The sequence below is a fragment of the Hipposideros armiger genome, unplaced genomic scaffold (genome assembly GCF_001890085.2).
Source record: "Hipposideros armiger isolate ML-2016 unplaced genomic scaffold, ASM189008v1 scaffold_47, whole genome shotgun sequence".
NCBI lineage: Eukaryota > Metazoa > Chordata > Mammalia > Chiroptera > Hipposideridae > Hipposideros > Hipposideros armiger.
In genome coordinates, this window is record NW_017731397.1 from 3059997 (window position 1) to 3075029 (window position 15033).

General features: G+C 43.9%; 1 protein-coding gene across 4 annotated transcripts in view; it reads left to right on the plus strand.

Annotated features, from left to right (window-relative positions):
- Positions 1-15033, plus strand: part of CREB5 (cAMP responsive element binding protein 5) — a 455800-nt gene that overhangs the window by 351928 nt on the left and 88839 nt on the right. For all 4 annotated transcript variants that reach the window (XM_019639951.1, XM_019639950.1, XM_019639952.1 and 1 more), the window contains one exon: positions 5382-5492. In XM_019639951.1, the coding sequence (XP_019495496.1) occupies positions 5382-5492 (111 nt within the window). The remainder of the gene's footprint in view (positions 1-5381; positions 5493-15033) is intronic.

The following is a 15033-nucleotide window of genomic DNA, read 5'->3' on the forward strand; positions in this document are numbered from 1 at the left end:
CCATTTGAAAGAGGAAAGGAAAAGCCGACTGGGAAGAAAGTAGCTTTCTCTGTCTGGATGGAGAGTTGAGCTGTGTGCCAGGTGGCTTGGAGTGCCCAGTTGTCCATCTCTAGGCATCTTGCTGGCTTTCCCGCCCTTCCGTGCGTCCCTTGTGAGACATGGTCCCATCTCCCTACTGGTGACAAGTGAACTTGCCACACCCAGGGAATGGAATTTGTTCAGGGACCCAGAGTGTTATGACTACTCCGAAGTCTACAGCTTGGGCTGTTTACAGAGTCTCCTTAAATTGACAGCGCGTAGCCTAGCCAGGACTCAGAGTAATAATAGTAACAGTAATAACGATGGTACATAATAGCTCTAACATGTATTCGTGCATATTTGTAGTAATCATTCTAGCAGCATTTTTGGACTGCTTGCCATGTGCTAGTCACTCTCTAGGTACTTCATCAGCACAGGAAACAAATCCTATGAAGTGAGTAGTATGACGACCCCTGTTTTCTGAATGAGGAAAGTAAAGCAAGAAATGTGCTGGTCTCTGAAGCAGAGCACCTGACTTTTGAACCCAGGCATCCTGGCTCGGCTCCAGAGCCCACTTGCTCAACCGCTACACAATACGTACGCTCCCTCCTTTCTCACAATAGTCCTGTGCAGTATACACTTTTCAGATGAAGAAACTGAGGCACAAGACCCTTGGCTAAAGGCCACAAGAGCTAGTCGGTGATAGAGTCAGGATTGAAATCCAGGCCACCTGACTTCTGAGTCTATATTCATAATCATTCTATGGCCCCGCGCCCCTTTGAACACAACAGATGAATGTAGAAGGGAGATACAGATTATTCCAGAGCACACGGTCCTGCCCTTCCGGGAATCCCCTCCCTGTCCTTCTTCGTCATCCCCCCTGGCATTGTGCACTGGTGAACACTTGGTGGAGAGTGTTATTATTCCCAGGCCCCAAGAGTTCTCAAAAGCCCTAGAGGCGATATGACAATTCCATTAAAACCCTCCCATGACAATATCAGCAAGGCGTTGCAGAGCATTTTAGCATTTTAAGGAATTGTCTACATGTGTTGTTTCATTTTGCTCTCACGGCAATCCTGTGGGAATCGGATAGCCGAAATTACTGATATACTCATTTCACAGGTGTAAAGCCGAAGAGAAAGAAGTTGAAAGGAGTTGTCTAATGTCACATAGCTTGTGCGTGAACAGCTGTGACTAGAACCCACATCTCAGCTCATGCTGAGAAGCTCAGATTATGGCAGGTTGAGCAGTTTAGTTCATTTATCCAAGTGGAGCTAGGAGACTGGAGAAGGCCTTGGGGGCCCGACTTTGGAGAAACAGACTTGCCCATTGTAAATATCAGGGGATTCAGGCTAGAAACACTCTTTGCAAAACTGGGCCAGAATGACAAATGGCTGACTGCACCTGCGCTGCTCAACTTAAACACCTTTCGATGAAGGAAAACAGCACCGTCAATGCCATTACCCCAGGTTTTATTCAACCCAACTAATTGCATGAAAACTTCTACCACAAGCTACATTCAGTTAGGCTCTAGGTCCCTCTTGTCCAAAATTAGCCTCCTCTCAGAAATCCTATGCATTGTTTAGAAAAATACTACTGCAGTAGCGTTTTCCCCATTTGACTAAACTGTGTGGCCATCCCAGGGGCAAAGGCGAAACACTTGGGCTGAAAGGGCCCAGAGGAAAGGGATGTGGCCCCAGTTCCCACCCCATCACTTCATCCTGTTGCTTGACTTCCTATTGATGCTTCAGGATAGGAGCAAAGGATCAGGCCCATGGTAAAGAGTCAGAGGAGATAAAAGTCAGGGATGCTACCTCCACAGGAGTTCCCAGCCCACGTGTCAGTCACACCTACGGCTGCCATGACAATAGTGTCAGCCTAGAGTAGTGATTCTCAACTGGGTGTGATTTTGTCCCCCAGGGGTATTTGGCGATATCTGGAGACACTGTTGCTTGTCACAGGTGGGGAGGGGAGTGCAACTGCCATCTAGTGGGTAGAGACCAGGATGCTGTTAAACTCCTACAATGCACACCACAACCCCCACGACGAAGAATTATTTTGCCCAAATTGTCAATAGTGCTGAGGTTGAGAACCTGAGGCCTAGAGTGACACTAAGGTAACTAGTGAAACTTAGTATGGAATCTCTAAAAAGCATATCCTAAGAGCTCTCGGTCCTAGAAATCTGGGCCCTTTCTCCCTTATCAAGTCCCCAACTGCTGTGCTATAATTTTGCAATTTCAAGCATAGTCTTCCTCTAGAGTTCCTGCCCCTGGAACCCATGATTTACTGGGTATAGAAGGTAAGTCAATGTCTGTAGGTGAAGGTGAGATTCTTAACGGAATTTTAGTGCTTGCTATCACACCGCACATTGCACAAAGCCTTAGATCTGGAACAAAAATGATGTATTTGTTCATTCATTCATTTCACAAACTTTTGTTGAGCCTCTTCTATGGGCCAAGATACTGTGCTAACTGCTGGTATGTGGTGAAGAACAAGACAGGCATTGCCTTTAAGGAGTCCACTGGATTATGATATCGAAAGTCCAATGCTTAGATAATTCAGTAGTATGAACACCCATTTATTATTATAAAAGCCCAGTGAACTGCAGACAGTGTAGCTTCTGTTTTGCAGTTTTTTTTCCAAGGGAAGAGAAGCTCAAACAAGGGTGAACTCCTTTGCCGGGATGTTTCATCTCTAGAGCTAAACGTTGCTTGGTGCTCGGCAAAGACACTCCCATCGGCTGACCCCTTATTCTTGTCACCTCATCAAAGCCACGCTCACGGTGAGAGCCTTCTTAGTACAAAGCACCAAAGAGTTGTTTTGAAGAGGCTCTTGCTGACCCCTATCATCATTTAGATGGAAAAAATGCAATTTTTTAAGATAGAGAAATCAGCCTGTTTTCAGTATCCTGTTTAATTTGTGAGTCATGGGGGTAGGAGGAGTCATAGACTGTAACTTTTCCAAAAAGTGGGAAGCATGGCCGACTCAGGACCCAGAGGCTGCGAACAGACTACTCTCACGCCTTCGTGATGCATCAGGACCAGTAGCTTGGAAACCTCCAGACAATCATTTGTACTTTTGGAACTCCCCCCCAACCCCCGACTTTGGAAAACTGAAAGCAAAAGCCTCACTTGGACTTGATTTTCCTGTAGCAGAAGGTCACCAGTTGGTAAAGGGTCAAATGCTTCCCCAACTCTTCTATCTCCCAGACTCTGGAAGTGTGGACTTATAATTATTAAGCATTTTTTAGAGCAATGTTCATAACTTAAGAATAAGAGGACACACATGTAGTTAATGGCACTGAACTGGACACTTAAAAATAGTTCAAATGGCGAATTTTATGTTATGTGTACCTTACCACGATTTTAAAGCATAATTGAAAAAATTAGAGTTCCCAGGCTGTGTGGAGATTTTGGGGGATAGGAGCGTGACTATTTTAGTTTACTGAACTGATAAAGCCTCAAAAGTTTCTGCTGGAGTGCTCTAGAAAATTTCTTCTTTACACAGCTCCTTTTGAAACAGTGTCCTGTATCCATACACTGATAGATCACTGAGAAACTAATTCAGGCCGGGGTGAGGCAAGTGGTGCTTTGCGGGGACAGGGAGTGTCCAGGAAAAGGCTTTTAGCTGCACCTCTGCTCATCCACACAGCAGTGTCATAATTACACGACCCCCTCCCCTGGGGTGGGCACAGCAGGAATTGAAGACGCAGAATCTCAACAATGGCAGAGACCTCAAAGGGTCATGTAGTTCAACTGTCACTTTCAACTCTGTCCTCGATAAGAAACTCGGTATTTTCCAAGGCTACCTGGGCTAACTTTGAGCAGAAACCTGGTTCCTTAATATTTCCAACATTGTTTTCATTTCCAACCTTTGACAAATGCAAAAACTCTGGCACTGAAGAATCTATTCTCCCACTCCCTACCCCACCCTTCACTCCCAGGAAAGTCTTAATTATTTTCTGTGTGATTCCATTATTAAGTATACTAGCTTTATTTTGGTTCTTTGAAAAGTGCTAATTTTTACTAACCAGGAAATATTCATCAGACACACCCTCCCATGACTGAAAGAGAGTTTTGTTGGATTTCCTTTTTTTTTTTTTTAACAGATTTTATTGGGGAATTGGGGGAGGGGAACAGCGCTGGGGAATCTGGGGAAGGGGAACAGACAAGTTGCTGTCCTTTTGTTCTTCAGTCTAGTTGTGGAGGACATTGCTTCACTGGCCCATGTTGGTATTATCGTTGTGCTCTTCCTGGATGAGGCAGATCCGTCGCCGGCCTCTGGACGGCTGCTCATGGCGGCTTTTGGCAGCTCACGCTGGCTGCCGGCCGCTCATGCTGGCTGCCGGCCACACACGGTAGCTTATGGCAACCCACTGCAGCAGGGGCTGCAGCCTACGCCGTCGCCAGCGACTCATAGCAGCCCAGCTCCAGGTCGAGCTGCTGCTCACCATCTTAGCTGTAGAGGGCGCAGTGTCACTGGCCCTCATGTGGGATCCAAACTGGGGCCCTGCTGCTCAGAGCTGGCGTCCCAAGCCAGCTCTTAACCAACGTGCCACTCAGCCAACCCTGGATTTCCTTTTTAACAAGGACACCCTGGAGACAAAAATGCCAGAACTCAGTGCAGATATGTGCATATTAGTTCTAGACACACTGGCTGGCCAGCAGGTCAAGGTAAGAGCAGTTGATCAGGGGTCATCCAATTTCCTCAGCTGCTTTCTCCACCTACCCAAAGGCCTAGTCCCTCCATCAGGCTGAACACTGCTGCTGGGTGGAGCCTTGACCAGGTAACAGTGAGGAGGCAGAGGCTCAGATACTCATGCTGGATCATTTCAACTGTGTTTATGAGTAAGAGCGACAGGAAGACCCACCTGCATTGCTTTTAAAATTAATTGTATCTTTTTTCATTGCTAGAATGATTCATGTTTCTGTATAACATTTAAGGAGGGGGAAAAAAAGCCATAGATAACCGGAGATAACCATTTGGTAGATTGGACGTCCTTCCAGCGGTTTTCTATGCATATGTTATTCTTTGTAGCTCTAAAAATAAGCAGGATTTGTGGTAGATGAAGTGTTTGCAAAAGTGGAAACATTCCATACTTTTGTTTGGAAATCATCTCCATGACAAGGTAGTCCTCTTGGGCATGGGGCATCGTCTATCGATGGCCCAGCTTAGGGCGATCCTTGGATGTGCTTGGGCTCCAGGCTCAGGAGTGCATTGCTTACTGTTCCCCAAACCACAGGCTTTCTCTGGAGTTATTCAAAGAAATTCTAAACAGTTCATGTGAAAGAGAAATGCAGCTTTGTCCGTGAGCTAGACTGCCTCTCTCAGACTGCTGATTCTGTTGCTTTCCTTGCTCTTAGATGGAGAGACAAATGTCCGTGAACTCCAACCTACTGGGAATGCAAGGTCCAAATCTCAGCAACCCCTGTGCTTCTCCCCAAGTCCAGCCAATGCATTCAGAAGCCAAAATGGTAAGTAACAGTTATAATCATCCTTTTGTTATCTCATGACTTTTTCTTTTGATTTCTACTTGGACTTCCAAAGTTTGGTCAAGTCAGGTAGGCGGCTCCATCTTTGTTTTGGTGAATAGGTCTTTCTGTGGAAAGGCAGTGCAGAGCTTGGATCTTTCTTTGAGGATATTTGTTACGGAACCTTGGCATAGATGGTCACATAACAAGCATTGGATCAGCACATGGCCTTGTGAAAGGGACATTTAGAAGTTGGGGGGAGACCCATAGGAGTTGAAGTGGGGTACAACTAAGTATATGTATATTTTCTGTAACCTAAAAGTAAAAATGATTCAGAGTTTCTGTGCTTCAAGATGGTCGCAGTTTCAGTGCCACTTTTTCTGTCCCTCTATCCATTAAAACATACGTGTGACTTTTAAGCAGACACTCTTATGGAAACATTTTGCGTTTTTTGTTTTTGTTGTCAGATGTGACGTTGATTGGAAAGGATCAGAGAGCTTTGTTTTCTTACAGGGTAACTGCAACCCTTACTGAAATACATGATTTCAGGTGACAACCTTCAGTGACCTTTAACATATGAGTCTTATGTGCAGTAAGGTCAGTCTTTCCAATCACAGTGATAGATTCGTGCATTTAGGTTCCACTAAATATTAATAGAAAGCAACGCATGCCTGTCTTTGCAATATAAAGTACATTTGCTGGTTATATTTAGGGAAGTTGTTTGAAGTAGGTCATTCAATTTTCGTTAAATTTCAACACAAATTAGGAAGGTATCAGATGACAACAAAAGACATCGCGGCAAGGGTTTCGGTATCTGATACTAACTGATAGTTTTTGCTAGACATCGGATATTTATTTGGTTTGCTGACTGACAGCGTTAGAATCTGTCTGATGGGTGGTGTGAGGATGTTCTTGACAGTTCTGAAAATTAGTCCTCAAAACCTAGTGACTTCATTTTCAATGGCAGCTAGTTTTTTGTTTGTTGGTTTTTGTTTTTGTTTGTTGTTTGCTTGTTTGGACATCTGTTTTGGTCACTTTCTCTTGGAAACTTCACTCATTTGACCAGCAGCTTTTTGACCCAACGTAGCAATTGAGCTCCCAGTGTTGGCTTCCTCAGGCAAATAAAATCTGTGGTCGAGAGAGTTCTCTCTGCTGTGCCACAGGCCCTGTGACAAGCCAAATGGCACTGGCATCTTCAGCAGAGCTCGTTAAATCTTCTTGGAGTCGGCAAATATTTTTTCAACTTAAGCCCTATAGAGCCAAACCAAATACTTGCTGGCAGAGTAAAGTTCAAACTGGCATCTGTTTTGGAGACCAGAGTAATGCCATTTACTTTTTTTTTTTTTAAGAAAAATAAAAAATGAACTGTGAAGGTACTTAAGAAAAAACAAAATGAAGGTATTCCTGTGTATGAATAAGTGTTCTGGGTCTGAACAGCAGATGCTCTTCCCCCAGCTGGATGATTTCTGAATTGTCTTGTTTGGTTTAGGGTCTGTATCCCTTTTGAGGGACCTCCCAGACAGACTTGAGGTGGATTCTAAAAGACAATTCCAAACCAAATTTCCCTGCCAATTGATTTTCACTGGGTTTTATGCTACCACTTGACTCCGGAGTATTCTACTCCTCTTCTTGCTGCCAACAAAGGAAGAAAATGCTTCTAAAGGGAGTCAAGATTTATACTTATTTATATGTGTGAAATAAAAACATATGGTGTGGCAAATTAACGGGGAATAATATCAGCTGGAGACAAGAGAATTGGTCTGTACTTATAAAAATAGTGTTACCCACAAATGTTTGTTGAGTTAAATTTACTGAGCAAGGAGGCTACTCTGCTGATTCATGTTCTAAGTGAATCAGTATTTTCATCCATGATATCAGGGCAAATGAACTCTATGATGGAGTTGGGGCAACACAGGTAGCCTCTCTACCCCAAGCTCCCACGCCTAATCCCATTATTAGCAATAAATTAACCCAAGGGGGAAAATGGTAGTATTGGCCACTTATACTTTGGAAGAATAGCATTTACTTAACAACTTGGAAAAGTGTTAAGTGACTTTTAATATGTTACTCAGCATCTCTGTTCTTATTCTGCTTGTATTATACACTGGAGAAACCAATGATTGCCATCTACTAGCTGTACCATATTTTCTAGCAGTTTTCAGTTGCTTAGATGAAAAGCTTTTATAAAACACAAAGTAGTGAAGGAAAACACACACACACACACACACACACACACACACACACACAAACTATGATTTTAATGTCAGCCAGAGCCTCCCCAGGTTTCTCAGAACTATGGGCTTTGTTGTTCTATGCCTAATTTTCTTCCTGTGGAAGGCTGGAATGGATTCCAGATTTCAACTAAAGACTCTTGTTTCACAACTTTCAAGGACTTTTCCAGAGGTCACACATGGGCTATTGTGATGAATGCACTTTGTGGGGTGTGTTCTCAGTGCACGAGAAACCAGAGAGCTGCCAGGGAGGTGTCACCCACACCACAGCACTACAGACCCATTCTGCTGGGGACACTGGTGTCCATTTCACACTCCCTGTTGACCGCTGACAAAAGCCATCATCTTAAATCTTTGGTGAAACTTGAAGGTCCAGGAGGTGGACAGAAGCTTAATTAAGATAGGATTGCATTAAATGCCCAACTTTGTTAGAAGCTGTCTGACTAGTGATTGCTCTGTGGAATATATCCATTTTCCTTGTCCCTAGTCAGTCATTTCTATGGTGAGACAGAGCAAAATTGGCATCCCCAGTCAGCTCTACAGTACATTAATCTGGGACATCCTAAATCAAGAAGCACACGTGCTCTTCTCTTGACTTAATGTACATTAGTATCAAGCAATGACTTCAATGTACTGTAGCCACATCTGTCCAGGCTGGTTTTATCATAATTCTGGCAGATTATAATTTAGTTTTATGGATTCTTTTTTTCTGAAGAATTAAGCCAACAGACATATATGGCTTCACAATTATACAAGTGAATACATGCATACTGGATTTCGTTTGGGGTCAGAGCAGACTCGAAGCCATGAGAACCTTCCATCTTTCTAACTACCCAAAACAGCACGCGCTTCCTTCTGCTTTCCTGGGAATGCTGAGTGCCCCCTGTGAAAATGGGGCCTGCTAGAAAGGAAATTCACTGGATACCTGGTGGACATTTTTAACATTCAAGGGACAAAGGGAGGAAAGGAGAGGACATGAGCATAGAGAGTAGAAAAGGGAAGGAAGAAGGAGCCAGATGGGTAGGGGAAGTACCAAGCAGCTTCTGCTGGATGCGAGTGATTCTACAGCGATGTGGATACGGCGTCCTCAGAGTTTTGTAGATATGTGTTCATTTCTATTTGTGAGAATTATACTAGTTCTGTCCAGCTTTGAAAGAGTTTTCGTTGTTGTTGTTGTTGTTGTTGTTGTCGTCCCCCCCCCGAACCCCAAAATGGTGTTGGAAGCTAAATAAGGATGGGGGGAACGTGTCCATAGACCTATCTTGTGTCTCATCCGTGATGAGGTGACTACTGCCATATTGAAGCTGACTAATATGACGGGTGGCATATAAACAACTGCTGGAAGAGGGCTCTGGCCACTCGGCCCAGCGTTCACCTTAAGTTTAGACAGAGTTGGTGGAGCCTAGGCAGTATTGACATGAGGGAGAACGTATGCGCAGCAACTGTGACCTGATTTCATGCTCAGGATGGCGCCAGGACATGGGGATTGTCCCATTTTACAGCGGGGGCAATCAAGGCTCCGAGAGATGAAAAAACTGGGCCAATGACACATCACTTAGCAAAGGCTAACGTCTCAGGCAAAGCTTTCTCATCACAACATTTATCCTTTAGATAAAAATGTCATACAGCTTTTAGACATTAGTAAGCAGCAGGTTCAATCAACTTTCAGGTGAGTTTCTATTTACACACAAATGGGAGACCAGGATGACAAGGACAGTGCAGACCTGCAGGTAGCCTGAAAAGGATGAGGGGTGGTTGGTAATATGGAACTTTCCCCCGTGATTTACCCAGAGTCTGTGGCCGCCCTGACAGGTCCAGGTTCTCTTCCTTTGTATTCAACCACATTTTTTTTTATCCTGTCATTTTTTATTTTACTTGTGTGTCTCCCCAACTTGACTGAGTGAAAACTTCTTGAAGATAATCCTTGCATAGTATAAGCTCCATGTACTGCAAAAGGCCTCACAAATGAGAACTGAATTTAACTGAGTTGAGCTGAATTAAAATTATGGGAAGGATCCAAAAATCCTAGCCATGAAAATGGGGGTAGGATGGAGTGGGTAAGAGGTAAGGGTGGGGCTGAGAAGGAGAGGATAAAAGTAGATAAATGCTAAGCTAAGTAATTAGCTTGTAAAGAGTAGCTGACTACATTTGATTTCTTTGAAAGATATCTAGAAACAGTATCCACCATATTTTTTCCTTGAGAGAAAAGCAATATGTGTGTTCCTTAGAAAACAGATGTTGGAATATCTTAATGCCCTCCTAGGGATTAAGAGCGATCAATGCTAAATGCCATTTTTTCTATTGTGATGATCTGGTGCTGTATTTTGGTCATTATTTCTTCCATCGTGCTGTATTTAGGTCATTCTTCCATGGTGGTGGACTGGCTGTGCTCTATTTTGGTCGTTGATTGTCAATACTTTGTCCACTGTTAGGCTTTCAGTTTATTGAACGCATGCATAATTGTATGCATTAATGAACGAATGAAAGAAACCAGGAAGGTTGCAGAGTCAGGGCCTTTTAGAGATGGAGGGTCCTTAGTAACGACCTTGCCCAAATTGCTCCTTTTACAAGTAAAGACACCAAAGCCTGGTAAAGACTTAGGGAAATGAAGCCATCATTTAAAACACAGAGCTGGGCTCCCAACTCAGGCCTTCATCCTTCTACCCAGAATTATGCTTTTCCATCAGCTGATAAATTACTAACAGCGCTTTTCCCCCTTGGCTCATGGTTTCCCCCTGGCAGATTGGCAGACAAGAACTGGGGTGGTAGAGTGAGCAATCTCGGTGGTTAAGTCTCCACTTTGTTTTGAATGTCAACCTGGGTGTGTTTGTGTTTGCCTTTCCCCTCCCTAATTATCGAGCTGGATAACTGTTTGCCTATGGTGCCCCTTGGCCACCCATTGGCCAACAGATAAATCACAGGGAGCCTGGCTCTATATGGAGTTGCTGGGAAAGTTTATACATGAGAAGACAGTCTCCACGTAACATCTCTCTGGCACTCTTGAGAAATGCAGTTCTTCCATTTGCCTACCTGCTCGAATCATCCCAGCTTCCTAAAAGTCTAGGAATAAAAAACAAAACAAACAAACAAACAAACAAACAGTGAATACAAATAGGCTGTCTGCTTCTCAGAAGCTTTATGGTGAGGCAGGAAATGCTGTTGACTTTAAAGAAATTCTCATTAATTTTCTAATCGTGCCAGCAGCCATGTGTGCCTAAAGGCAGTGAGCAAAACACAGTGATGGGCTAAACCAAGATGACCCCATTGTTACAGGATTCTCCTACCTCACTGCTGTGAAATATGCAGACAAGTAGGACAATCGGCTTGACCACAACAACAACAACAAAAATCTACACGCTCACTAAGAGATAGGATGGGTCTCATTATAAAGGCAAGTTGCCTTCTTAAAAACATGGTTGAAAATAGTCATTGTTAATATTAATCAAGCACTTATGTATGTGGCAGAAACTGTGTTAAGCATCTTGCAATATATGTTCTCATTTAATCCTCACAACAATCCAATGAGGGAGATACTATTCTTAATCTCATTTTACAAATGAATAAACTGAGAGGTTGGGTAATTTGCGAAGAACATGGGAGCTGGTAAAATGCGGTGCTGAGATGTGAAGTTAGGCATTGGGCCCTTCCTTGGTGCTGGCCCTAAACCATAATGTTTCGCCGGCAGTGGGGATGACCATCCTATGAGTTTATGTTAGTAGAGCACTTTCCAAATTGCAAAGCGCTTCCATATACACTGTTTCATTGGAGCCTCATAGCAACCCCATAGGGTCAACAGGGAAATATTACGATCCTCATTTTATAGACACAGAGAGGTTAAGTGGTTTACCTAGCATCATCCAGTGGCATAACCAGGCCCTGAGCCCAAGTCGTCTTTGATTTTTGCCCTATTTTTACTGTATCATGCTGTCCCTGGTGTCCCCATGACAATCATTCTGAATAAGAGCAGGTTCCTATAAAACTAAAACTCAGTGGTATAAAGAAAGATGAGGCTCAAATGAGTAGCCCAGGCCCAGCTATCTATGAGCTTATGCCTATTAGAGTCTCTGGTCCTCATGAACTGAACGTTGGCGAGAAGGCGGAGCCATACTTCTGTCTGGCCAAGACGAGTGCTGAACTTGGGCTTAGCTATTATTATTGAAGAACTAAAGCATTGACACTTCTCTCAGAGCGAATGGAAGCCCCGGCTCGTTTCTGTTGGCTAGAAGTTTCACCTTCCATATATGCCATTGTCACCTGGCCCATTTAAACTGTAGAAAGTTTAATTTAGGACTATAATGTGCCGTTTTTAATAAAATGTAAATGATTAGATAATGAGCTCATGGGCAAGAGCTGGCAGCCATATTTGTTTACAGGTCTATAGAACAGAATAAATCCCTACAGAATTTGTATTCCATGCGTGGGTCAGATCCCCAAATACTACATTTGATATTTGTTTGGAAAAACGGGAATCTTGAGAGATTAGCCACTGCCTGTGAATCACCAAATTCCAAAGCAGGAAAGGAGCTTGGGGATTATTTTAGCGAAATTCTTTCCTTTGCGAAACAAAGGCCTGAAGCTCAAGTTAATAACGTGTCCAAGGTCACATAACTAATGAGCAGAAGAAGGGGAATTAGAACCCAGATTCTGGGTTTCAAGTTTGTAGCACTTCACCCTCTATGTCTGGTCAGTAATTGACAGGGAAAGCCATCTGCTAGTTGCTCTGCTAGTGAACTTTCTAAGGGGGAGCGTTTCCTGAATTCAGTTAAGGAGGTCAAGTTCCTGGGATAGGAGAAGGTCAGTTAGGCTTTTTTCTTCCCTGGGAGTGGAAGCTAATCATCAGGTTGTCCGAAGGAATGATCCCTATTCTCTATCATTCTTCCTGAGACTCAGGGACCTTGACATGAGACCACTAAGCTATTCTTATCCATCGTCTGGGGTGTGGATACATGCTGAGTATTTCATCTCGTGGCACCTAGGACAAGCTGCATTGATTTTGCCTGCCACCAAGCAAAGCTAAACTTCCCGTGTCTCATCGCTGTTTATTTTGGGGCTGTGTAGCTCTGACTCGAGATTTTGGAGATCTGTGTTGTGCTGGTGTGGAGTGGTGACTGAGCTTGCTACTCACACGACACAAAGGGGTATTGACATGTCCCTCACCATCGCGAGGCGTCTCTTGGTTCTCTCTGCTCTACCCTCATCAACGGCTCCTCATATTCACATTCTGACATTCTCCTAGGACTCATTGTCTTCCCAGTTTTATTTCTTTCTCTTTCTGCCAGTTTCCGCCCTGTTTTGGTCACCATGGCAATAGGTGAAATACAATCCCAATATTTGCTCACCGCCTCTGTCCTCCGGCCCAGCACGCGCATTGCCGCGTCTTGTTTTTGTGTTTGTTTAATGTTCCCAAGCCTGAGTTCAGATGCACTTGAACAGGGAAAGGCATCCCACATGGTCTGGTTCAGAATACGTGCTCCCGGATGGTTTTCAGGCCCGTCGTTTTTGTGTATTTGTGTACGTGTGTGCCCGTGTATGTCCCTGTCTGCTTTGGAACATGGTACAAATAAGTTCAGCTTACGTCAGAGTAGCCAGGAAAGAAAAAAATCAAAATCAAAAAGGAAATTTTACAAATCCAGTTACAGGGAAGTTCTGCTTTGGAGAGATATATGTCTGTCCTTTTCTTGGAATTTATGTAGCTTGCACTTTCCAAGATTTTTGCCAACACAAGTAATAATGAAAGTTTGCTCTGCACTTTGGGATGATGGCCCTGCCTTGGTTTGGTTTTTTATGTGGGAAGTCCAGCAGATCTGTCAGAAAATTCGTTTCTTGAGGGGAATGGAAGGTGGGATCTTGGGGCAGATAGAAGAGGCAAAGTTTTCTTATAGATTGGGGAGTTTTCTTTCCTTAAAAAATAAAAAGAAGAATCCAATCTCCAAGTCCCAAACTAACAAAGAATACCTTCTCTCTTGGTGTCCTTTTAAAGTTGTCTTTTTATCCCCTGTGAGTCTGAAAAGCTAGCTGCCCTATAGTACTATATGGTTGTTGTATTTGCCTTAGTATGAATATGATGAATCATTAGGTTCTCAGAATAGTTAGGTCCCAAACAAAAAAAAATAATAAACATCCAGTATTTTTATTTCAAAACAGTATTTGCAGTCACCAGAGCAGAAGATGTGTTGAGGAAGGACGAGATTTTCATCCAACTGGATGGATCCAAAGCCTAAAAGTGCAATCAGAGGGCCGAGGCAGTAACCTGGTTTCCGTAGAGAGCCAGGATCTGAAGTGCAACAGGGAGCAAGAATGCACTTGGGGAGAATTTCAGAGTTGGCAAGTGTTTCACTTGCACCCTTTTCCTGGCACATGCTCTCCCCTTTGGCACCACTCCGTGAAAATGCGCCCATATCTCCAAGGTCCTCCCGGCTTCAGTCTGGTCCTGTGTGCCTTCCAGCCTCTCCTGCTCCACTCAGTTCAGCACACCCCGGCTACTCTCCGAAAGCCCCTGGCTGGTGCCTGGCATTTTCCTGAGGGCTTCTCGCTGTCTCTGGCTGCCTTGCCTATCCTATCCTATTTCCTTTGCCTCTGCAAACTACACTTCCTTTTTTGCAAGACTCAGCTCAGAGGGTACACCTTTCCTGTGAAGGTTTCTCAACTTCCTCAGTTAGGCAGGAGCCACGCCTTCTGCTTGGTTAGACTCCATTTACACCTTATTTATCTCTTCCTGTAGAGCTTTGTTCCACGTCATTGCCTGAGTACCTGCCTCCCTGCCAGCCTGTGAACTCCTGGAGGACAGAGGCCAATTTGATTCAGCTCCATGTCCTCAGGGTGGCATTTCTCCTGCATGTTCTAGGTGCCTGGTACATGTTTGTAGATATAATGAAGGAAAAAAAAGTCTGATAAAACTAATTCAGATGGAAATGTTACTGTGACTTATATGTCACCCCACACTGTGGGCTTTTTATTTTTTTAAGGACTGAGGATAAGGTAGGATTTACAGATGATTGATTCACCAATGGTAGAATTTCAGGACCCATCATAAGGGGGTGGGAGAGATATTTGAGCAGGTGAGAGTTCTTCCCACAATTTCCCAAAACCCTGCATCCTTACTTGGAGGTTCTGCCAGCCACTGCCAAGTACAGCTCTGCAGAGGAGTTCTGCCTGAGCCCTCTGGGCCAGTGGTGGTGTGGCACCACCTGAAGGTGACATGGCTTTGTAAGAAGGTGCTTTGATACTTCAATATTGAAATCCCCTTGGTGCAGGCCAAGGACTTTAGTGCTTTTTAAAAATATATATAAATTCAGGATTCCATGTAGTTTTGG